Source organism: Cupressus sempervirens, chromosome 2 (genome assembly GCF_028749045.1).
Source record: "Cupressus sempervirens isolate cs-2001-9-10 chromosome 2, ASM2874904v1, whole genome shotgun sequence".
Classification (NCBI taxonomy): Eukaryota; Viridiplantae; Streptophyta; class Pinopsida; order Cupressales; family Cupressaceae; genus Cupressus; species Cupressus sempervirens.
Window position 1 is genome coordinate 74,589,749 of NC_143119.1, and position 25,883 is coordinate 74,615,631.

Sequence of the window (25,883 nt, forward strand, 5' to 3'; positions counted from 1 at the left end):
TCTTTTATAGTTACTCTTAGAAAACTAATTAAAAAAAAAACATTCATAAGTTTTGAAACTTACTCATTATGCAAAATCACAAAATGATCTTAACCACAATATATAGTTTGAAAGATCTCTCTATATAACAATTACATAATAGTATAATTATGTTCATTCCCTTTATCAATAAAAATGACTACTCAATCGTAGAATGCAACAATGCATACTTTACTATCATACATTATGACTTGTGCTCATACACTATAACTTATGCATTAATGCATCATAAGAGTGGATGTCTATTCCCTTGTCAACAACCAAGAAGTAGTCACATTCACTATGTATAGCAACTATAGGTAGATTTTTAAATCATCATGCTTACTATTCATAGCAAATCAAGGGAAATTTTTAAGTAGCCATGTTCACTATTCATAGCAACTCCAGCTAGATTTTTAAAAATTGATATGGAGACTTTTAGGCATATAGACTATAACCAACATCCATTGTGAAGAAGATGAAGAAGACAATTTTAACATCCAAAAGACTAAACATAGCCTATGGGACAACCTACCAATCAAACTAACTTCAATAATTCATGTTCTTTCTATGCAAGTTGATGACCAGTGCCTCATTTTCTAAATGTACTCCTCATTGAATAAATTATAGCATGAGCTAGTGGTTAAGCTATTAACAATTTTTTCCCTTGAGTTCTTCTAGGCGTCATATTCTACAATAAAATGCTTTTTAGTTTCCAATTTCTTGGAATTGTAAAAAAGTGCGCACTCTTCCTTCCCACACCTCTTTCGATTTTTTTAGTGTCTCATCTTATATCATGGTGAGATTTCTAAGCAAATCAATACAAATTTTAGCTCTATATGATAAATTGATCCCTATGTACTCTATGAAGTTGATCACCTGAGATTGAACTCATTGATGTGATTTATTTTTTCTTCCTAACCCAATACCCCAATTGCTCTTGTAGATCTCATCCATAAAGAATGTCTTTGACTCTTTATTATTTGTGGGTCACTTATTCAAATGAATGCAATGTTTACTCTTATATTTGATATTTTAGTGCATCAAGTCTTCTTTCTTTTACACAATATATCATTAAAGACAACCTTAGATAATCTATCTTCTTTCATTTATTTGATTCCTTTTAAATTCCGTTTTAAAGACACCACACAAACTTCAGACCATTACATTAAAGTTGAGGGGAGCACCTTTGGGCTCTGCCTCCAAATAAATACATCGCCATGAATTCCCTTAAAATATGTATCTTACTAATAGTTGTTGAAATCCTCTTCTCCTCGTGCCCTTTCCTACATCAGGAATGGAGAAAATGCAGAACCGCGGGGAAAGGACTAGATATTAAAATCACAGTGTAACAACCTCACTAGATCTGTCTCTCCAACAGTGGTCGAAATTGAGTGGAATTAAGAAAGGCGGAGAACTAAGTTTCCAAGGATGGATCCATATGTTGTTCTTTCATTGGTTACAGGGTCATTACGTGGATTGATGACACAAAGTTTGAGGTCTTTTTGAGTTGGTTTTATGTTGATTGGGATGCCAACTGACCCTGGATCTGCTAGGGCTGTAGGAATGTGGGCGCCCTTCAATTGTTCAGGCTTTGTGTTACTGATTTGCTCCAGATATTTTGATTTGATTCGATTCGTCAACAACACGAGATCTTGTTTGTAGCGATACAGATATTTTGCCATCGGGATCACAGGTTTCAATTTGCTTTCTCCTCTTGCTTTTTCGAAAAAAACCACACATTCAATGTGCTAATAATGTCTTCAGAGTTTATAGGCCCATACGGCTTTGATTGTATCGAATTTGGAAATCTGAACAGTCTCGTTATATTGTCCGAATTAATTACTTTTTTGCCTTTTACCATCATTTGGATGTAGTCAGCAAATTTTGTTTTTCAGTGCTTTTAGGCTTAGCGGGCTTTGAGAATGTTGTCGGATTCTATCATTTATCCCAATTGCATTCCTGTTTGGGCAGCCGAATTGTTTGGTACAACTGCTGAGTTAATTTTTTTATTTTATTTTCCCTTCTTTTATAACGGAATGTCTCTGATTGTGCTGTTTGTTGACATAATTGATCTCATTTTATCATTTTCTTCCATGTGGTCGCTATTTTTTTCAGTGTGTTTTCTTTTGACCCACATTACTTTGATTTCATTTTTGCGTTCTCTCAGGATTTAAGATATGGCAATTATGTAACATTCAAATGATTTCATCTAATTCCAATCGTTTTTCCTCTTTTCAACTTATCGTTTTTCCTCTTTTCAACTTTTGGTGCTTTTATAAGCCTCATCTAGACTCTATTTGATCACTTTATTTTTATTTGAGTATTTTAGACCCAAATTGTTCTGATTATGCTGCTTCCATTTTGTCTGATACCCTAAGTGTTCGGTTTAATTTCCGAGTCTTGATTTTGTTATTCAATTACTTTTAAAATTCATGAGACCTTGACTTCCGGTTCGCCCGTTGACCCTAAGTATGCCCTTTTTGGACACTCAAAATGTTTTAGTTTTGCTTTAGTCATTTTTTGGGCTTCGCCATGTTTTTTATTTCATGTTTGTAGACACAAATGGCTTTGATTATATTGTTGAATCTCCTCATTCATCCCAACTAAACCATTTTTGGACACACGGTTAAAATTCTGAATCACTTGTTATTGTCTCCACGAATTTTTAATGCATTTAAATCCAAATGGGTTTAAGTGTATTGTTGGATTCTCTCATCAATATGGAGTAGATCCATTCTGGACAGCCATATGGCTTATTTAGAACTTTTGAGTCAGCTTTTGTGTCTAAATTTTTTCCAGTGATTTTGGATGCAAATGGCTCTGAGTTTTGTTGGGCCCTTTCAATGATACTCTATTTTTGGACTTTCAAATGGTTTGGTTTAACTTAGGAGTTACTATTTTTATCTCCAGAACTTGTTTTCAGTGTTTTTGGATCCAAATTGCATTGATTTTATTTTGTCCTCACATTGGTTTTAAATATAGACATTTTTGGACACCCAAATTGTTTTGTTTTAACTTTGAGTTCTCTTTTTTGTGCCTGCAAGTCTTTGGTTTTTGGCGTTTTAAGACCCAAGTGACTTTGGCTGTGTTGTTAGGTCCAAATGACGTTGATTGCATTGTTGGTTCCTTTGTGGATCTTAATTATATCCATTTCTCAACACGCCAATGGTTTGGTTTAGTTCTCACTTGCTTTCTTTTTGTCTCCAAAGTTTCTTTTCATAAATAGTTTTAAGATCCAAATGTCTCTGATTTTGTTGTTTGGTCCTCTTATTGATCTCAAATATATCCATTTTCAGACATCTAACTGACTTTGGTTGAACTTCCGAATATTTCTTGTCTCCACAGATATTGGGTGATCTCACCATGCTCAAATTCATCCAATTATAGATTTCCATTTGTTTTCTTGGTTGGGATTCTATAGCACACACACATTATGAAATTGCACAATGCTTTTGTTATGTAGTCTGGTTATCTTGATCATCTACATTTTATCAGTATTTGGACAGCCAGATGTTTTTTGATTAGAATCCTCTGTCAATTTGTTTCTTGCTGTTTTGGGGCCTAGTTACTTTTGATTGTCTTGCTGCGTTTGTCCCGTGAGTGTCAGATTTATGCATCTTTGGACACACAATTGTTTTGATTGGGATCTTAATTTTTCACACACATTGAAATAAGGAAAAGAAAAACCTGAATGTCTTTATCGGTATTATAACACACATTGAAACAAGAACAAAAATTCAGTATCCGTAGGTGTGGGTTACTTTAACTGCGTTGTTGGTTTTTTATATCAAGCTAAAATTTATCCACATTTGGATACCCATATGGTATTGATTGGGCTTCCGAGTCAGCATATTGTCATCTTTCTTTCTAGATTTGCATGGCTTTGGTTTTGCTATTGTTTTGACTCGTTTGTTACTTATCCAATTGTGGACACCAAATGGGTTTTTACCATGATTTGTTTATTTTTGACTTATTGGAAGTTAATGCCTTTGGCTTTTATTCCGGGTTCTCATATTGGCACCAATATTTGAATCTCCAAATTCTCATGATTGTTTTATGAGTCGGCTAACTGTCTCCACTAATTGATTTATAAATGAGGATAGAGAGTACATGTCATGGATTGGAAAAGCATGTCTGGAGCAATTAGAATTGATTATGGAGAAAAAGTAAATGGTGTATGGATATAGTGTATAAAGCTAATGATGTGCATGCTTGTACTGTGACTCCACCAGAATTGAGCAAGGGACCAATTGGTTGGTGAGTGCAGCATTTTAAGATTTGGACCCAGATCTACTTCATGTATACCATGAGGAGGAGAACCCCTGATTTTCGACGACCAGTGAGGAGGCGATATTCTCGTGGACTATTTGCAGTCTTTGGAGGCTTGCTCGTCATCTTGATCCTTTTACTTTTGAGCCATCAGCGACAGCCGACTCCTGACACTAACAATCCTAAGGTAAATTGAATGCTTTGAGTTTCTTGTTTTATATATGTATTTATTTTAATGTTATGTTAGCTAATGTTAATTGCATGGATTATTGCTTAGTAAAACTTGTATCTTATGATTTTCAAATGGAGAATATGTCTGTCGTTTTATATGATTTTTTTGCATGGTTTTTAAAATTTTAACTCACAGGCTCCGTTTAGTGGATAGATTTATCCATAGTTAAATTGAGAAATAAAATAGCTGTTAATTTAAGGTGAGCTTAGAGCAACGCTTTCAATACCACTTGGAAGTCAGAGCTGTGTTCACTGTGCACCTTATAGCTTTGGGAATTGATTGAAGTGAGATTTATTTTATTAGTAGTTGTTGCTTGACATCTATGCTTTGCTCATCTGAATTCTGAACACCAAAGAAAGAGCTAGAATTTGGTGACTTGCAACACATGCCATAAATGTCAAAATATGTTGCCCAATTTTTCCAGTCCCAGTCTCATGGATTTTAGATGAATAAAAGCATTCTGAATAGGGATAAAATGTTTGCAAACTAATATGTTAAAGCCATCTCAGCTCAGATAGGAACTCTGGAAGTTCAAAGCATGAAAGCAAGGAGAAAATCATGTGGGAGGTTATCAAGTGGCAATGATTGACCACATCCATCAAGAAAATTGGAAGAAATTGCCTGTCAGATTGCACCAATACAGAAATGGCCCAAAATGAATCATTTATCCTCATTATTGATGAACTTCAAAACTATGATTTTTAAAATAGTCTCAATACGGAACGTGCTGAGAAATAAGTTTGTAACCATCCTCAATTACAACTTTTTTTAACACTGTCATCATTTGTTGCCCATTAAAGAAACATTACATCATTTTAATACCCTCCAATGATCATTGTTCTAACTACCGAGGTCTTCTGGTTACAAATAATTAGAAGGCTGCCCCCTTCTCTTCAGAATGCTCTATGACATGAGTTTGTTGCTAAGACCCTCCTTGATGTTGCAAAACTTCTAGAAATGACCAAGATAACCAAAATTCTTCCAATCTGATTTTGGGAAACAAGACTATCCCTCCTGATAGCTAGAGACACCGTTAATAGCATCTTAAATTGAAACTGCGATTTTGAGGAGAAAATCACCAAACACCTCCCTTTTTGAGAAAGACAAACACAATTTTGTTTAAAAAATTGGCAAGAAGTTTTGCAGATCAGTACTGCATCACAAAATAGACTGCAAGAAACCACAATTTTTGTGGAGAAAATTGCTAAACCCTTGTTGTGAATGTTGAGATCACCTATGAAAAAAGTGTCTTATTTTTAGGAAAAAATCAGATAACCCAACAATAATTTTTTATGATTTCTTATCAAAACCAGACTGTAATTGTTGTGGAGAAAATTATAAAAACCCAAACACTGAAACATCATTCATGATGTTTTGTGGGAAAAATTGGAAAACCCTCTTGCAGATAAGGATTCCATGATTTTTGTGTGAAAAAATTGTCCATGCAATATCAAACACAAAAGATTGCACCAATTTCTTGATGTGAATGTGTTCAGGAACTCACAATGTTTAGAAGTGGTGATATGGCGTTCTATAATATTCATTCTCAAATGCTTGAAGGCCACGGGAATTGTTGATTATACTTTCAACCATGTTGGCAATATAGGACAAAGGTGCTTAATTTATATTGCACTAGACAACAATATTGCACACATTGGGTCTTTGGTATACTGGATATGTAATGGTTATTGTAAATTGATTGATGAAAACAAAATTTACAATATATAGGCAATTACTTTACAATTTTCTAATTTAAACAAATATAAATAGAAAATGGAATTAGAGACTACTTTAACTAACTAAGAAACTGGGATGACCATTAAAGAAATATTACATCATTTTAATATCCTCCTTCAATGATCATTGTTCTAACCATTGATGTAAAAATTGCTTGAGGAGATTAATTGCCTAGGCCTGAAAAATTTTAATGGTGAAAAATTGGTAAAAAATCGGGGAAAAAATCGGGAACTCAAAAACCACTAAATTTTAATTAAAAAATGCAATTTTTTTACAGAATTCAATGTTTTTTTGCATCTAATGACTTAATTACTAACAATACATAAGAAACAATCATGTTTAGATATATATCAATGCAAAAAGAGTTATTAATCGGTAAATTACTAACAAGTAAGTAGTGACAAGTTGTAAATTACTAACAACTAACAAGTTCACAACACATGAGAAGTTGTATTCTCATAAATGAAGTGTCAAATGTAAAGAGTTCAAATAAGCACATCAACATGACTACAAATAAGTACAAATGTCAAATACAGGACTACATCTTCCTCTTCCCAGTCGCTTTATTAGCGAGTGTGGGAGAGGGTAAAGCTCTAGTACTAGAACCCCGTAGCGTCTGTGCTTGTGTTTGTGTCTGTGCCAATGCAGGAGATGGTGTAGCTATAGAACTAGATGTCGGTAGCTCCACATTCGCTGCGCGCAAGATGTCAAGGTCCTCTGTAGTAAGCTCAATGTCATCATCCTCATCATCGCCCTCCTCGATGTCATCCAAATCGATGTCATATCCAGTTCCACCCCCTTCCTCCTCCGCAGCCTCCTTCGTGGCCTCCCTCTCCAAATTGGAGATGTCCTCTTGTGTAAATAAGGGAGCCTGCTCTTGTGCCGTCCAATCATAATAAGGATCTATCTCATCCAAATCGATTGGCCCAAGAGGATCTTGTTGTGCCCTTTTCATGCGCAATTTAAGATTATATTGCACATAGACCATGTCATTCATCCTCTTTTGGGACAACATGTTTCTCTTTTTTGTGTGGATGGCCTCAAACAAACTCCAGTTGCGCTCACAATGTGATGCGCTGCAAGGCTGTGATAGGATTCTGAGAGCAAATTTTGCAAGATTTGGAGTGCTTGCACCCCAAGTGGTCCACCAAGCCACTGCATCACAAAAATTGTACATAGAAAATACTAATAGACAACAAAAAGTGAAACATAAATGTTAATTTAGCATTTGAGATTCAGAAGTTTGCAAATGTATTACCTGGGGTTTGTGTAAGCCTTGCTCTCTTGCAGAGAGGAGTGGAGAACACCTTGCCCCCTGTTGAAGTGAAGATCTCCTGCTCAGCGATGATTTTATCTCTTGTTTCCTCGCTGGTTACCATCTTTTGAACGCACTCCCTTAGGCCTCTAATGACGTCTCCATCAGGATCTGCATATGTACCATCAGCCCTAAAACCAAAAACCAAAAACAAATAAGTCTTGCAATTTTAGTACACACCCAACACCCTACGAAAGCAAAATGAACTCAAGTCTTTGCTAACTTAAATTTGAGTAAGAATGAGCTGACAGTATACCTAAAACGTGGGTTGAGGAAATATCCTGCTGCATGAATGGGTTGGTGGAGCTGATTATTCCACCTTCTATCAATGATCTGCCAAATGGGTTCATATTTGATGCTTTCCCCCTTGTAGTAATTTTTGACAGATTCTTTGGCCTTGTCCATGGCCTCATATAGTTCACCCATTGGGGTTTGGTCTCCATCAACCAAACGCAAAACTCTGACTAAAGGCTCAGACACTTGCAATATGAATTTGAAATTAGTTGACAAGTTACAAAATTATTATTTACTTGAGTTACAAACTTAGTATGTTATAAAGTTGTAAAGTGTAAACTAAAACTTAAAGTTTTGTAGTTATCTTTACTATTTCATCGGCCTTATCTGCAAAATATTTATCAAACACAATCCGCACAACATTCTCTCCTTCACTCTTCTTTGAAAATGTGGAATCAAGCCATTTTTTGGAAACAACATTTGCTTCAAAGAAACCAAATTATCGAGAATGCTTTGCAATGTCAAGAAAATCGTTGCAAACCTTGTGACGGCAGGCCTAACAATTTCTTTGCCATAAGTGTGCTCTCTCATCAGGCTAAGGACCCATGGGTGATTGTATATGTATTTTGTCACCCGCCTTGCATCCTCCACAATTGGAGTGACCCACTCAAGTTTGCCCATGTCCTCCAAAAGAAGGTCAAGGACATGTGCTACACACGGGGTCCAAGAGAGAGTGGGTTGCCTCTGCTGTAGGAGTTTTCTTGCCAATTGTAAAAGCAAATACTAATTAGTTTCCAACTTTTCAAAAATATCAAACTATTAAAAATTCTTGTTGTGAAATTCACAATGCACATGCAACATAAAATTACGGTTTACCTGCTGATACATATGTAGCAGCATTGTCTGTGATGATTTGCACCACATTTTCAATGCCAATCTCTAAGACCATGTTCTCCAACATCAATGCCAATGTCTAAGCATTTTTTACCTTGCTGAAGGCATTGATTGATTTCAGGAACACCACATTATCATTATAGCAGGCCAAAAAATTAATTATGGTCCTGCTCTTCCCATCCGTCCACTTGTTAGAAAGAATGGTCTAACCAAATTTTGTCCATTCTTGTTTCTGTTCCTCAACAAATGCTTTGGCCCTCTCAACAACAGTTCCAATAAGCCTACAAAAACAAAATTTAGTTATGTCTTAGATTCTTAGTAATTTTAAATTGATTTAGATTTTAGTAATCAACATTCTAATTTCTAGATAAATTAATTAAAATTTAGAACTAAGTAAAAAGTTAAAAATTAAAAGGAAATCGAGTGTAATAAAATTATTCGCTTACTTGCCACCCAACACAAAACAAGAAGGGGACTTGTACCCCTTTCCTGCAACTGTCAACCCTGTGGCTAAAGCCTCCCAATAGGGATTGTCAACAACACTAATAGGAAGGTTGTTGAAAACCCAGAAATCTGCTAGTGCATTGTCCACCTGGTCATGGACCTCCTTATTCCATCTAGTGGCCTCTAATGAAAGTTGCACAAAATAGCTCCCTATCCCAGAAGCACCTGCTGATCCTGATGGTGCGGAAGTGCTAGGAGGTGTAGGAGTGGGAGTGGGAGCGGAACTCGTGAAAGAAAAACCACCTTGTTTGCGGACACGCGGCCCACGAGAAGAGCCGGCCATGCTCTCAATGGCTGCCTCCTCCTCCTGAACATCAACGAAACTGCCCTGGGTCTCTGCTATGGCTGCCTTGACATGCAATTTATTCTGCTCTCTTTGCAATTTTTTTTGCTCTCCAGCTGCGAGCAAGGCATTTGCAAACCTTTTTATTTCTTTTGTTGTACTCACAAGGATTCATATCATGTTTTGAGATCCCTGCGATGTGATATTTGAACCGGTAAATGCCCCCGGATATTACTTTTTCACATCGAATGCAAATCACTTTGGTTGGTTCATCGGGTGCTTCATAGGCATATTTCCATGCCTGATCTCTCGCATTCTTTGGCCTGGTGCTAATGTAGCCTGAAGGGCATGGAGTCAATGGCCATTTGTCTGCCATTTAAAACTGCTGTGGGCTGCCTTACGCATACAAATTTAAAAAAAAAACTATAAATAAATTATAACAAGATCAAAGTTAACAGTTAAACAAATAATTCAAGCAACATTCCAATAACAACACCAATAAATTGAAATCCAAATAACATTCAAACAAACTAGCTGCTAGGGTTTCAAATTTTTCAAAAAAGTGCAAATTTCTAACATAAATTCAATCTAGAATGGAAAAAAATGCAAATGAATGCATTTAATCTTACTTACATTCATCAAATGCATTCCTAACTAATTAGGAATGTATTTTTATCCATTTACATGCAAGAAAAAAGAATACAATCTCTTGCAAAAATAAAAAACAAAGATTCAAATCACTTACGTGGTAACGAAGAAATCGAATCAAAAGGCCTCCAAATGCACTCGATTCCGCCTCTTGCTTGCCAAGAACTCCTCCTCTATCCTCTCCTCTCCAAAACGCCCTAAGCAATTTAAAAACCAAATGAAAAAAATATGTTTTTTCGTCACTTTATGTGACTGCCGGGCGCGAGCAATTTTTTTCCAAGAAATCGCGATTTTTAGGCGATTAATTGCCTATTAATCTGAGATTTTTTTGAAAAAATCTGCAAAAAAAATCGCGATTTTTGGGGCGACTAAATCGCCGGCCCCAAAAAATTGCAATTTTTTCTAGTATCGCCGATTAATTGGCGATACTCACATCTATGGTTCTAACTACCAAGGTCTTTTGGTTACAAATGATTAGAAGGCTGCCCACTTCTCTTTAGAATGCTCTATGACATGAGTTTGTTGCTAAGACCCTCCTTGATGTTGCAAAACTGCTAGAAATGACCAAGATAACCAAAATCCTTCCAATCTGATTTTGGGAAACAAAACTATCCCTCCCAATAGCTAGAGACACCAATAATAGCATCTTAAATTGAAACTGTGATTTCGAGGAGAAAATTACCAAACACCTCCCTTCTTGAGAAAGACAAACACAATTTTGTTTAAAAAATTGGCAAGAAGTTTTGCAGATCAGTACCGCATCACAAAATAGACTACGAGAAACCACAGTTTTTGTGGAGAAAATTGCTAAACCCTCGTTGTGAATGTTGAGATCGCCTATGAAAAAAGTGTCTTATTTTTTAGGAAAAAATCAGATAACCCAACAATAATTTTTTATGATTTCTTATAAAAACCAGACTGTAATTGTTGTGGAGAAGATTATTATAACCCAAACACTGAAACATCATTCATGATTTTTTGTGGGAAAAATTGGAAAACCCTCTTGCAGATAAGGATTCCACGATTTTTGTGTGAAAAAATTGTTGCAAAACACACAATTACAACCGTGAACTTTAGAAGAAAATCAGGCAAAACCCAGATATAAATTGAGGAAAAAATTATAAAACCCATGAATATTTTGAAGGAAAATAATAAAAAACCCATAAATAATTTTTTTGAGGAAAAAGTTAGAAAACCCATAACCCCAATTTTTGGGAAATATTGAACAAAACACTTTTACAAACAAAATTATGATTTTTGAGAAAAAAATCACACAAAACACATGAAGAAACACCAATATTTTTTTTGAAAAAATGTGAAAAAGCCCATTGCTCCAAAAACCCTAGCCGTTGAAGAGTAGAAACCCACAATTTTTGAGGAAAAATCATGCAGATCCCTAAGTACAAATGTGGGCATAAATGCCAAGAAAATTACGGCTCTACAAATTGTGAAAAAACAAAGGTCGTGCAAGAGAAACGTGAGCTCCGGATGGAAAAAATTGCTCAAATGCGAGCATGTGAACAAATGAACAAAAATGAATTGTTGTCATACTAGAATGACACATCTTGTCGTAAGTATACAGAAAAATGGACAAATCACAGAGAAATAACCATCAAATAGAAGTATATCAGCAGAGCAAAGGTCGGGAAACATATAATGTAGACAAGCAATAAAAACCTCCCATCGACATTGAAATATGACTCATATAGAAAATGAATGTAGGCTACAAGAAGAAACATTGAAACCCTAAAAAATTGCAAACAACTCCTTTGATTGTTTGTTGTAAAACAAAACCAAATAAAAAATTCGCCAAAACTTAAAAAACCCCATCAATATTTTTCTGATATCATGGAATAGTAATTGTATATTGATTAATGAAATCATATTTTATAATATACATGAGATTACATTACAATGTTTCTAAAAGAAACAAATGTAAACGAAAGTTAGAATTAGAAACTACTTAGATGAAGACAACTAAGATGACCATTAAAGAAACATTACGATATTTTAATATGATATTGGGCCTTCCAGACTAGGTATCAACTGCATGAAGCATTGATGAGAGTCAAGTTCTTGGAATTGGTAAGTACATGCAAATTAATTGCAGTTGTAAGTATCAAGAGGAGGAATATATGATCTATACTATGAAGTATAAGCTTTTGCATATTCTTATTCTATATTTTACTCCTTGAGGATAGGGTATGAAGGTCAGTTCCTATTAATGCTCACTTAATAAGACCATTGTTATCTATTAAAATTCCAATTCCAGCGGTAAGGTAGAGATTATACCTTAGCTTCTATGTATATATATTTGCACATCTCTGTTGTATAAATATTAAAAATGTAAACAACACTGCAATTGCTAGGGCACTATGGCTATAGTGACAAGTAGGGAGAACTGCTATTTGGTCACCCTATTGCAATTTCTTTTCCAACCCCTATATCAAGGGACTATTGGCAAATCCCTAGATCTCTAACCATGTAAGGTTGAAGGGGTTGCATGAGTGGGAGGGACCGATTATTAAGGGCATCGTACCATGCCTCCTTGTTCCATATTCTATATGATTGAGAAATACATACTATATGAAATCCATCTTGCGAGAGAGAGGACTTGAGTTGTAAGAGAAGAGTGATGAGGGGCTCATAAGAAGGTTGTTCTAGGACTACTGTGGCCTAGGATAAAGTGGGCACTTACAAAGCCAAGTAACCCCTTATAACCTTTGACTGACTCCACAAGATGGCAATTGTTTGTAGAGTGACAAGACATGATTGTGAAATGTTGGTACAAGCCGTCAAGCAAGAGGGATATGGCAGACATCAACTCTTAGGCTTAGTGTAGAAAGGGCTTCATGCAGATCCATCAAGTCTCTTCCCTCAATGTGTTTATACACTATGAATTGAATGCAGCTTGACTAACCATAATAACTATACACACATATAATTTGCATGTTTTTCATGTTGTGATTGTGTGACCCAAATCTTGGAATGTATTATTGAGGAAAGATTTATTTTGATGCTTTCTAGGCATAATCTAGGGCAAATTTGGAAGGGGATATTATGAATGGTATCAAAGCATGATCTTGCCATTGTGTAGGATAAAAGATGAAACAAGGAATCATTCTAGTCAATAAGGAGTCTAACAATACATGTATTGTGTGTATACTTTGTGTCTTCATACATTCATGCATACTCCATGTTTTCAAGTGTATGCTCCGCATTTGCTCTATATTTTTAGAATATGAGAATAACTAGAGTGAACAAAAAATATGAGTTTATTACATTTGAGGCCATAGATGTGAGTTATGTTGAAGATTTTAACCAGAGTAAAGGAAAACAATAATCAGAAATAAAATAAAGCATACAAATGAATGACACCATTATTTACTTTGGGAAAATCCGCCTACTTGAGGGAAAAACCCAACCACACTCCAAAAAGATGATCCATTTATTGAATGCTCAAACTCTAAGCACAACATTCTTCAGGCTTATGATTGTTAATACATAATGATCAATCACTAAGCCTTATACACAGTTTGAACAATTGAACCCTTTTGCTATGCAAGTACGAAAAATCTGAAATGCTAGAGTATGTTACAAATTCTTCAAAAAATCAGGATATCTTACACACATTGATCAAAAAGATCCCGTTACATGAACTAAACTCAATACTAAGAATATGAAAAATATTTTATAGATACATTGATCTTCATCAATCATAAAATGCCTTTTATCGCTAAAGGAATATATTCAACTACAAATGATGTGGTCAACATTAAAAGAGACCCAATTGCAGATCATTCACAACAATAAACACGATGCTTAATAGTCACCAAGAAAACGTTGAAGGTTAGAAGACTCATGCAAAACCAACCAAATGACACCCACTTGTTACAATATGAATAACGGGAAAGACAATTGGAGACAAAATGAAGTAATTGACAAATCCAACAAGGCAAATAAATATGTCATGATAAATCATGATAAAGGCATGCCGTTAAAAGCCAAAATGGTATTAATAGAGAAGTCATAAAGATTAATAGTGAATATGAAATGTCATAAGTAACTGGCACCAAGTCATCACCCATTTGTAACTTGCAAAAGGATACACAGCTATTATCCCGCCAAGAAAGAGCATGCGAAAGGTAGACAAGGAGACACGACGACAAATACATGTATCATTGAGTCCAGTCCACAACGGATACTTGAGCCATGTAGACCATAAACACAAACCATCCCACACAAAGAATGAGGCACAAGGCAATATCATTTAATTCTCATTACACAAATCCCATTAATAATGGGCAATGACGGTGCTAAAAGATGATGTTACACCAATATGAGAACTGCCGATAACAAACAATAAACCAGATGAATCTCAGAGAGCTTGCAACAAGTCAACACAATTATGAAGATCTTTCTCGTAGGTACTAACTTCAACACTCTCTCTTAGCAAGAGAGAGATCTTCAGTATGTCATCACATGACAAGTACCAACTACAACCAAAAAGATTGTTAACAAAATCTCATTATAGATTATCTCAACATAATACTGTCATTTTAGCATAACATTATTCACCATAGCTACTCGTAGAGGGTGAACCATAAAAGCATAAGATTAAAGTCTTGGAGTCACACATGACTTCCACCATGCCTACTTTCAGAGGGTGGAACAAGGGCTTTCACACAGACTTCTCCTAGAGAAGAATGCATTTCCACCATGCCTACTCATAGAGGATGATAATAGAAAACAGAGTGTTCTTCAAGAAGAAAGCTCTGCTATTGTTAGAAGTCTCATGAAGATTTCTAAGATGTGCCCATATCTCGACAGCTGTCTTGCGAGATGGAATCTAAGAGAGCTAATCATCAACTACAGATAATTTGAGAAGCATCATCGCTTCCCGATTATTCAGATCCCATGTATCCTGATCAGTACCAAGGGCAATTGGACACTGTGTAACACCCAAACCAATCTGATCAGTATTCCGATATTCAAAAATTGCTATTACCCGTTGCTTCCAAGTCCCATAATTCCGACCATTGAATTTCGAATTGCTCTTGAGTAGGATATTATTCAAAGATGCCATAGCACATTTTTTAATGAAAAAGCGTAAAAATCTGTGAAGGCACATATTTCGAGGCAAAAAATGGAAGACCCCAAAAATTTGGAGGCGCACCCAGAAGAGAGCTTGGAAAACCCATAAAGAATATGTTGTTGGTTTCTAGATTTGCTGGCTTGAAAATCGAGGCACGAAAATTGAGTTACCCAAAAAAATCTGTCAACTCAGTTGAGATCTTGAAAAACCCACCACAAATCTATAATTTTTTTTAATCTGGTATAAAAAATTAGGGGTTTGAACAAAAACGACCCTGCTGCAAAAACAAACCACAAAAAATGGTAGAAATGTGTAGAAAAATAGACGGCAATTGTTCCAGCTCCACCTCTACAGAGCAAGCCTTTACTGTTAAATCCTTTCAAAAGGATAAAGGCAAGTCTCAACAGTCTTCTTAGTAGAGGTCCTTTGCTCTAGCTTCAAAAGGCTCCTAGAAGAAGAACATTCAATGCAACTATTGCCACAAGTTTGGTCATATGAAGGTTGAATGTTGGAAACACTTAGTTGCCTAATCTAAGCAATCAGGTTCGTAACCCAAAGCGAATAGTGCAAAGCACACTGAGTAGACGAAATCTGCCTTTTACGCCTTCATGGCTAAAAGACCAACAGATCATGTGACGTCGTCTGCTTGGTACATTGATTTAGGTGCCTCCATGGCTAAAAAACCAATAGATCATGCAAAGTCGCCTGGTACACTGATTTAGGTGTCTCATCATTTCACCCCTTGCAAAGACTAGTTCACTGATTGATGGCCTTATTCATATTCTGTTTTTTTTGGTGGAGGAGAAGAGTACACCGTTGTCAGCACATGCAACAATCAGATTCAGTCTGTTGGGAGGAATCTCATTTTCCTCGATGTGTACTACTTCTGCTCTCAATCAATTAGTTGCTGCAACATTCTCCATAGTTGGATGTCATCTTCAGTTCACATCAGTGTACAATCACTGATAGGGCAACTCGGTCTATTATTGCAGTGGGTCTTGAGGATCATGGTTTTTTTCGACTTACTGATATTGCTGATTCTTGGGACTTAGCTATGGCTTCTCAGTGGTCTTCTATTAGCACACTTTGGCATCAATGGTATGGGCACTTAAATGTGCATTATCTCTCTCAACTTGCTTGGGAAGAGCTTGTCCTCGGTTTGCCAGAAATTCACACTCAACAGCTTGGAGTTTGTGATGCATGCCAGGCTGGGAAGCAACATCATACACCTTTCACTAGTGGCGACTCATGGAGAGCTTCTCAGGCACTTCAACTTGTTCATGCCAACATTTGTGGCCCTATAGCCACTCTTTCTGTTCTTGGGTCCAAGTATTTTCTGTTGTTTGTTGATGATTTCAGTTGAAAAATGTGGGCATATTTTCTTAAAAGGAAATCATATGCATTTCCCATGTTTTAGAAGTTTAAACCTTTAGTGTAAAAAGAGTCTGGGAAATCTATTATTACTCTTAAGTCAGACAACGGTGGGAGATTTTGTTCTAATCAATTCTCTAGCTTCTTGCATACTCATGACATCAAACGACAATTAACCACACCCCACACACTACAATAGAAGAGTGTAGTTGAACGTCGAAACAAAGCAATCACTGAGATGGCCCGATCCATGCTTGAACATAGACATGTTTCGAAGAAATTTTAGACAGAAGCAGTTAACATTGCAGTTTATCTTTTGAACTAGTGACCCATAGTGGTGGTCAAAGGTATATCTCCAAAAGAGGCTTGGTCAGGTCGCAAGCCCAAAATCAATCACTTGAAGATTTTTGGCTCTCTTGCTTTTGTTTGGATCCCTAATGTGTCGTGCACCAAGTTGGATGCCAAGAGTTAGAAACTCATGCTTACTGGATACAGTAATCTTCACAAAGCCTACCGCCTGATTGACACTAAGTCATCTTGTCTCTTTGTACACTTGTGATGTAGTCTTTGATGAGCAACGAGGACCATTCATGCCTTTTGTCCTGTTCCTGATCCAATAGACCAGCCTATGAAGGCTCTTGATTTGGGAGTTAGGCTTCCATTAGGTCCACTTGATGGGAGGGCTCCAGTAGCTCCTGTGCCTCCAGTTATACCAGTGATCCCTGTGTAGACACCTCTAGCTTTTCTTGCAGGATCACCTACATTTGTAGATGTTTCACCTGAGTTTGAGCCAGATTCTTCAGATGAGGAACCTAATCATAGAGCATCTCCTGATACTGATGTTGGTCATTCTCCTCTCTGGCCTAAGTGGTGGGCTAAGACACATGCCGATCTTCATGATGATGAGCTCATTGATGGGAGAACTGCTCGAAAAAAGAGCAAACCTACAGAGTGTTAACTTTGCTCTCATGGCCAACATTTACAGTGTGTTTGAACCTCAAACATATTCTGAGGCTAAAGGAATTTCAGAGTGGGAACATGCCATGACATCTGAACACCAGAGCTTTCTGAACAATAACACTTGGGTCCTTTTTGATCTTCCACCAAGGAAGAAACCCATTGGCTGCAAATGGGTTTACAAAATCAAATGCACGTTTGATGGTACTTTGGATAAGTAAAAAGCTTGTTTAGTGGCGAAGGGCTTTTCTCAGCGTCAGGGCATTGATTATGAGGAGACCTTTGCTCCCACTGCAAACGTGAGCACCATCAAATTAGTCCTAGCCATGGCAGCACAGTTTGGCTGGAAGGTCCATCAGATGGATGTCAAGAGTGCTTTCCTGAATGGTGATCTCAACCTCTTGGTTTCAAGGTTGCTGGTAAAGACCATTAGGTTCTCAAATTGGTAAAAGCTCTCTATGGCTTGAAGCAGGCCCCTCGGGCGTGGTACATCAAGATTGATAAGTACATCAGTGATAAAGGCTTCAAGAGTTCTTCAAACTCAAATTTGTACATCAAGATAGTGACATCATCCTTCTGGTTATTTACATGGATGATTTGATCATCACTGACAGTTGGACATCTTTGATTTAGGGAATCAAACATAATTTATGCCAGTCAGTGGGTTCATAGATTCAGATTGGGCAGGCTCTGTTGACGATAAAAAGTCAACTTTTGGATATGCGTTCAGTTTGGGGTCCAATGCTGTCATATGGACCAATAAGAAGCAACAGGCAATTTCTCTCTCCTCTACAGAGGCCGAAGATAGAGGGACAGCCAAGGTAGGTTGTAAAGCTGTTTGGCTTTGTTGGATGCTTGGGGATATGCAGATGTCACCAGCAGGACTGACCACTTTGTTCGTTGTTAATGAAGGCATTATCAAATTAGCATAGAATCCAACCTTCCATGAACGAACCAAGCATGTGGATGTTCATTGTCACTACATACAACTGCTGGTTGAAGACGAGACAATAGACTTGCAATATGTTCCTACGATAGATCAAACTATAGACATTCTCACCAAGCCTCTTGGTTCTGACAAGTTTGTTAAATTCAAAGGACAGCTTGGTGTTGTGGATAGATTTACCATTAAGGGAGGGTATTACGATAATGGATAAGCTTCTATTATTAGTTAATAGTCATCTATTTGTACTCTATTGTAAATATTAGAATTTTTCTAATATTATTTAGTTTGTAGTTATCGGTTAGCTTTCTTTAGCTTTCTTTTAGCTAGAATAGAATGTTTATATTCATTATGATCGTTTCCTAAGGAACATCGTTCAGTTCTTTTGTATAACTATATATTGACCTCTCAATCTCTGTTAATAACAAGCAAATATTTACCAATTACTTTGTAATATTGATAATTTCGAACAAGAAATTATTATTTTTTTCAAAAACAAAGAATTGACTCTGATACCATATTACGAAGTAATTGGTAAATTTGTGCTTGTTATTAATAGAGATTGAGAGATCAATATATACAAAAGAATTGAATGAAACAATCGTAAAGAATAGAAACATTTTATTCTAGCTAAAAGAAAGCTAAAGAAAGCTAACAGATAACTATAGACTAACTAATATTAGAAACATTCTAATATTTACAATAGATTACAAATAGATAACCATTAACTAATATTAGAAGCTTATCTATTATCGTAATAGGTGGATCAAGGGATTTCACGTCGAACTTCTCTCGCAGAGAAGAATTCCTTAACAAGGGTCTGCACCTTGAAATGGAGAACTCATTAACAAATCTTCATGATGATGAGTTGTCTTTGAAACAAATATCAACCTTTTGACTTCCTTGTCCAAGTTAGGCTCCCTCTGAATCTAACATCAACCTTTTGACCTCCTTGTCAAGGTTGCTTGTGATGGATAGTCAGATTCCCTCTTTGCAGGGGCAGCATTCTCACTGCTTTGATTATCGTAGAAAAATTCTGATTTCAGTAATGACAAAGTAAGAAGCTTTAGCAGTCACACTGTTATATGAGCTTGTTGATCCTCAGCAAAATGATTTGTCATTCTCCCTTTGCTGCTCAAGCTCCCTTTAAATCTCCAAGCATTTGCACCCACCTTCGAAACGTTTGATATGCTAAAGTCCAGGACTGTCGTTGACCTTACCCTAGACCATACTATGCTGAAAGTTTGTGGAGCTACCAAAGTCAAGTCCAAATTACAGAACTGTAATACTGCAACCCACTTAGCTGGAACATTCACTTCCTCACAGAACTCCCTCTTGCTTCCTGCTGCCTCAGAGATTGCAAAGAGATTCTCTAGAAGTGAATTCCCCTCTTTTATCATATCCTTCTCTTAGAAGAAATTAGACTCAAAGACAATCTGTATAGAAACTTACTCTTCTGTGAATTTATGTACCAATAATTCAGACTCATGACAACACGAGGTCTTCATTCTCGAGCCTACTTAACTTTCATATAGGAGTTATCAAGCTCCTCAATCCATCTTATCTCTTCATAGTTAATACGCCACATGAGCCAGATCTGTAGCTGTGTCTCATCTCTGACACCTTAAGACTTGAAGTTACAATCTCTAGTTGCAGAAGGTGGTACTTTGTGATATCCCTGTCTAATACAAATAAAATGAACAATTAATAAACGAGAATAATATAATTACCATATAAATAATTTTACAATTATAATGTAATATTCTATTACGACAAATAAATATAATGATAAATTTTATAAATATTATAATTTATAATATTATATATAATATAGAATATATTCTGTAGTAATACAATGATCCAATATAATTACAAAGAATGATATTATGACAAATAAAATACACATGAAATATAGAAAAGTTGCATTAGTTAAATATTATAATATAACCAGTATTATTCATATATCAAAAGTTATATACTAATTGGTATTTTAAAACCATATAAATTATTAAAGATAAATAACAATTATTTTTTTATAATAAATTGTTGATATAATATACTATAAAAATAATAATATATTATCAATTAAATATGATATATGAAGATATAAATTAACAAGACTATTTATAAATAAATAAATCTTTTATTAATTAAATATAAATCTTCTATAAATGAGTAATGTATATAATTAATAAATCAAAATTCACAACCCCTTGCCTCCAAGTGACACACCTGTTTGGAATAGTGATATAAAAGTATCATCTTTTGATTAAGAAAATATATAGGGAGAATATAGGGAATTAGACTGCAAAAGCTTAATGGAGAAATGTAAGATAAATTAAGGTCCAACAGGGGACATTATAGGTGGTATCAGAGCCAAGTTCCTGCCACCCTGAAGGGAATCAGAAATAAATAAGAATCATGATTAATATATTATTAAGAGAAATATAGTAGTATTGAGTAACATAGAAAATGTGCAAAGTCTGGGGGCAAATAAGAGGTGGAAGGTTAAATTTATGATCATGATCAAGTTTGATAGCCCTGATCATGGTTAATGCCTACTCTGCATTTCAAAAAAGAAGTTATGCCTGGTAAGATTCAAGCTCAAACTAATTCAATGGTGATACTGAAAGAAACATAAATCTATAGGCTTTAGTGATTATATTTTCCTGTCAATTAATAAGGGAGCATCGAGTCAATACAAGCAATGGTGCAAAATAAATTACTAAGATAGATCAGGTGGTTTTAATATTTAATTTATAAATAATATCTTATTAATAGGATAAACTGCTCATTGTGAAATTAGTTGGTATTGTTCCCAGGATCTCTGTATACATATATTTTCAGCACCATTGAGCCTTGCTGGAAAAGAGCACTCAGACCTGTGCAAGTCTATCGTAACCTTTGATTATCAACGGATAATATATTCATTCCCCTATTTGCTACAGTAAATTCTATTACGAGGTAATTGGTAAGTATTTGCTTGATATTAACAGAGACCGAAAGGTCAATTTATACAAAAGAATGAGACGATCTTTCCTTAGGAAACGATCGTAAAGAATAGAAACATTCTATTCTAGAGAAAGCAAAAAACGAAAACAAACTAACGCTTATTAGATATTTACAATAGATAACCATTAACTAATAATAGACGATTTTCTCTATTATTGTAATACCCTCCCTTAATGGTTAATCTATCTAACACGCTAAGCTATCCTTTGAATTTGACAAACCTATTAGGACCAAGAGGCTTGGTGAGAATGTCTGCAGTCTGATCTGTGGTAGGAACATATTGCAAATCTATAGTCCCTTCTTCAACCAATTGTCGTATGTAATGATAGTGAACGTCCACATGCTTGGTTCGTTCATGAAAGACTGGATTCTGTGCTAACTTGATAATGCCTTCGTTATCAACAAATAGAGTAGTCGGTCCTGCTGGTGACATCTGCATATCCCCAAGCATCTGACGAAGCCAAACAACTTCACATCTTGCCTTAACAGTCCCTCTATATTCAGCCTCTGTAGAAGAGAGAGAAACTGTCTGCTGTTTTTTGCTGGGCCATGCGACTGCACCAGATCCCAAACTAAACACATATCCAGATGTTGACTTTTTATCATCAATAGAGCCTGCTCAATCTGAATCTGTGAATCCACTGAGTTTAGGATTAGAACTTCAAGAGTACAAAAGTCCATAATCTGAAGTGCCCTTCACATAACAAAGCACACGCTTTGCTGCCATCCAATGATCAGCCTTAGGAGCTGTCATAAAATGTGAAATATAGCTGATTGCGAAACTGATATCAGGCCTAGTAGCACAGGGGTAGATGAGGCTGCCTATTAGTTGCTTGTATGTAGTAGCATCAGCGGAAGGAGAATTAGACTTTGTTGATAACTTGAGTACTTTCTCCATAGGCGTAGATGCAGGTTTGCAATCCTGCATTCGGAATTTGTCTAACAGGGCCCTGGCATATTTGGACCGAGAGATGAATATACCAGAAGATTGTTGCCAAACTTCAACACCTAGGCAATAATGCATGAGCTCAAGGTCAGTCATATCAAAAGACTGGCATGAATTCTGTTTGATTCCTTGAATCAAAGATGCCGAACTGCCAGTGATGATCAAATCATCCACATAAATAACCAGAAGGATGATGTCACAGTTAGTAGTCTTGATGTACAAATTTGATTTTGAAGAACTCCTCTTGAAGCCTTGATCACTGAGGTACTTATCAATCTTGATGTACCATGCCCGAGGGGCCTGCTTTAAGCCATAGAGAGCTTTTACCAATTTGAGAACCCTGATGGTCTTTACCAGCAACCTTGAAACTAGGAGGTCGTGTTATGTAGACCTCTTCATGGAGATCACCATTCAGGAAAGCACTCTTGACGTCCATTTGATGGACCTTCCAGCCAAACTGTGCTGCCATGGCTAGGACTAATTTGATGGTGCTCATCTTTGCAGTGGGAGCAAAGGTCTCCTCACAATCAATGCCTTGACGCTGAGAAAAGCCCTTTGCCACTAAACAAACTTTGTACTTATCCAAAGTACCATCCGATTTGTAGTTGATTTTGTAGACCCATTTGCAGCCAATGGGTTTTTTCCCTGGTGGAAGATCAGAAAGGACTCAAGTGTTGTTCTTCAGTAGGCTCTGGTGTTCAGATGTCATGGCCTATTCCCACTCTGGAATTCCTTTAGCCTCGGAATATGTTTGAGTTTCAAACACACTGTGAATTTTGGCCATAAGAGCAAAGTTAACAGAATCTGTAGTTTTGCTCTTTCCGAGCAGCTCTCCCATCAATGAGCTCATCATCACGAAGATCAGCAAGTGTCTTAGCCCACCACTTAGGCTGGTTAGGAGAATGACCAACATTAGTACTAGGAGATGCTTGATCAGTAGGATCCTCATTAGAAGAATCTGGATCAAACTCAGGTGAAGCATCTACAAAGCAAGGTGATCCTGCAGGAGAAGCCGAAGGTGTTTGTATAGGTATCACTGGAATAACTAGACTTGCAGGAGCTACTAGAGCCCTCCCATCAGGTAGACCTAATGGAAGCCAAACTCCCAAATCATGAGCCATCATAGGTTGGTTTGCTGGAGCAGGAACAGGAGAAACAGGCATGAACGGTCCTCGCTGCTCATCAAAGACTACATTACGATTGTATATGAGACGAGATGTCTCAACATCGATCAGGCAGTAGGCTTTGTGAAGATTGCTATATCCAGCAAGCATGAGTTTCTGACTCTTGGCATCCAACTTGGTGCGTGAAGCATCAAAGATCCAAACAAAAGTAAGAGAGCCAAAAACCTTCAGATGATTGATTTTGGGCTTGTGACCTGACTAGGCCCTTTCTGGAGTTTTACCTTTGACCGCCATTGTGGGTGACCGATTCAACAGATAAACTGTAGTATTAATTGCTTCTGCCCAAAATTGCTTCGGAACTATTTGAGCATGGAACGAGCCATCTCAGTGATTGTCCTGTTCCGACGTTCAACTACACTATTCTGTTGTGGTGTGTTGGGTGTGGTTAACTGGCGTTTGATGCCATGTGTATCCAAGAATCTGGAGAAAGCATTAGAACAAAATTCCCCCCCTATTGTTTGATCTAAGAGTAATGATAGATTTCCTAGACTCTTTTTCAACTAAAGGTTTAAACTTCTGAAATACAGAAAATGCATATGATTTTTTTTTAAGGAAATACACCCACATTTTTCTACTGAAATCATCAACAAACAATAGAAAACACCTAGACCCAAGAACAGAAGGAGTGGCCATAGGGCCGCAGATATCGGCATGAACAAGATGAAGTACTTGAGAAGCTCACCATGAATCGCCACTAGTGAAAGGTGTGCGATGTTGCTTCCCAGCCTGACATGCTTCACAAACTCCAAGCTGTTGAGTTTGAATCTCTGGCAATCCAAACACAAGCTCATCCCGAGCAAGTTGTGGGAGATAATGCACATTTAAGTGCCCATATTGTTGATGCCAAAGTGTGCTGATAGAAGATCGCCGAGCAGCCATAGCTAAGTCTTGAGAATCACTAGAATCAATAAGTCTGAAAAGACCATGATCCTTAAGACCTATTGCAACAGTAGACTTAGTTGCCCGATCAGTGATGGTGCATTGATGTGAACAGAAGGTGATTGCCAAGTGTGGAGAATGTCGCAACAACTGACTGACTGAGAGTAGATTTAGTTCCATCCCTGGAACATAGTACACATCAAGGAATATGAGATTCCTCCCAATAGACTGAATCTGATGTTGCCTTTACTGACAACCGTGTACTCTTCTCCGCCACCAAAAATAATAGAGTCTGAATAAGGCTGGTAGTCAATAAACCAGTCTCTGTAGTGAGTGAAATGACGAGAGGCACCTGAATCAATGTACCAAACAAACAACTTCACATGATCTACAGGTCTTTTAGCCATGAAGGCGTAAAAGGCAGATTTCTCCTGCTCAGTGTGCTTTGCACTATTCACTTTGGGTTGCGAATCTGATTGCTTAGACTATGCAGCTAAGCGTTTCCGACATCCAACCTTCATTTGACCAAACTTGTGGCAGTAGTTGCATTGAATGTTCTTTCTGGAAATATCTAATGTTGGAGCAGAAGACTTTTGCTGAGATGGTTGCTAAAACTTGCCCTTATCCTTTTGAAAGGATTTCGCAACAAAGGCTTTCTCTGTGGAGGTGGAACTGGAGCTGCTACCAAACTGTTGTTTCCACTGAGCTTGCTGAAGCAGCAGTGTGCAGAGATCAGTGAACTTCAAATCAACACCAGTAGATGTGATGATAAGAGTCTCGATAAAATGCTCATAGGATTTTGGTAAACTCCAAAGAGTGATAACCACAATATCCTCCTCCATCTTGCGACCGATGGCAAGTAACTAATCGCGGATTTTCTAAATCTGATTTAGGTGTGCTTGGAGCGAGGTGCGCTTATCCATGACAATAGAAAATAGAGTTTTTTTCAGAAAGAAGGCTCGGCTTTTGTTAGGAGTCTCATGAAGACCTTTGAGATGTGTCCAGATCTCGACAGCTGTCTTGCTGGATGGAATTTAAGAAAGTTGATCATCAGCCACAGATAATTTGAGAAGCATCATTGCCTTTCGATTATTCAGATCCCATGTATCTTGATCAGGACTTGGAGAAGTCGGACGCTTCGTAACACTAGAACAAGTTGATCGGTGTTCCGATATTCAAAAATAGCGATGATCCGCTGCTTCCAGGTGCCAATAATTGCGACCATTGAATTTGGAGTTATGCTCGAGTAGAAAATTTGTCAGAGATGCCATGGCATGTTTTCCAATGAAAAATTGTGAAAATCTGTGAAGGCATGTTCTTTGAGGCAAAAATTCGGAAGACTCAAAAGAATTAGAGAGT

At 36.8% G+C, this 25,883-nt stretch overlaps 2 protein-coding genes across 2 annotated transcripts in view; one reads left to right on the plus strand and one right to left on the minus strand.

The window, feature by feature from the left end:
* Window positions 1-1,188: 1,188 nt before the first annotated feature.
* Window positions 1,189-25,883, plus strand: part of LOC149571109 (putative galacturonosyltransferase 10) — a 58,231-nt gene continuing 33,536 nt past the window's right edge. The window contains exons 1-2 of the mRNA XM_089812668.1: window positions 1,189-1,714; window positions 4,254-4,477. Of these exons, the coding sequence (XP_089668794.1) occupies window positions 4,319-4,477 (159 nt within the window). The 5' untranslated portion in view covers window positions 1,189-1,714; window positions 4,254-4,318. The remainder of the gene's footprint in view (window positions 1,715-4,253; window positions 4,478-25,883) is intronic.
* Window positions 6,614-11,959, minus strand: LOC149571110 (uncharacterized). The gene is made up of 3 exons (XM_089812670.1): window positions 7,831-11,959; window positions 7,518-7,705; window positions 6,614-7,414 (listed from the first exon to the last, which is right to left on the minus strand). The coding sequence occupies exons 1-3, from the start codon at window positions 7,998-8,000 to the stop codon at window positions 6,798-6,800; spliced, it is 975 nt and encodes a 324-aa protein (XP_089668796.1). The 5' UTR covers window positions 8,001-11,959; the 3' UTR covers window positions 6,614-6,797.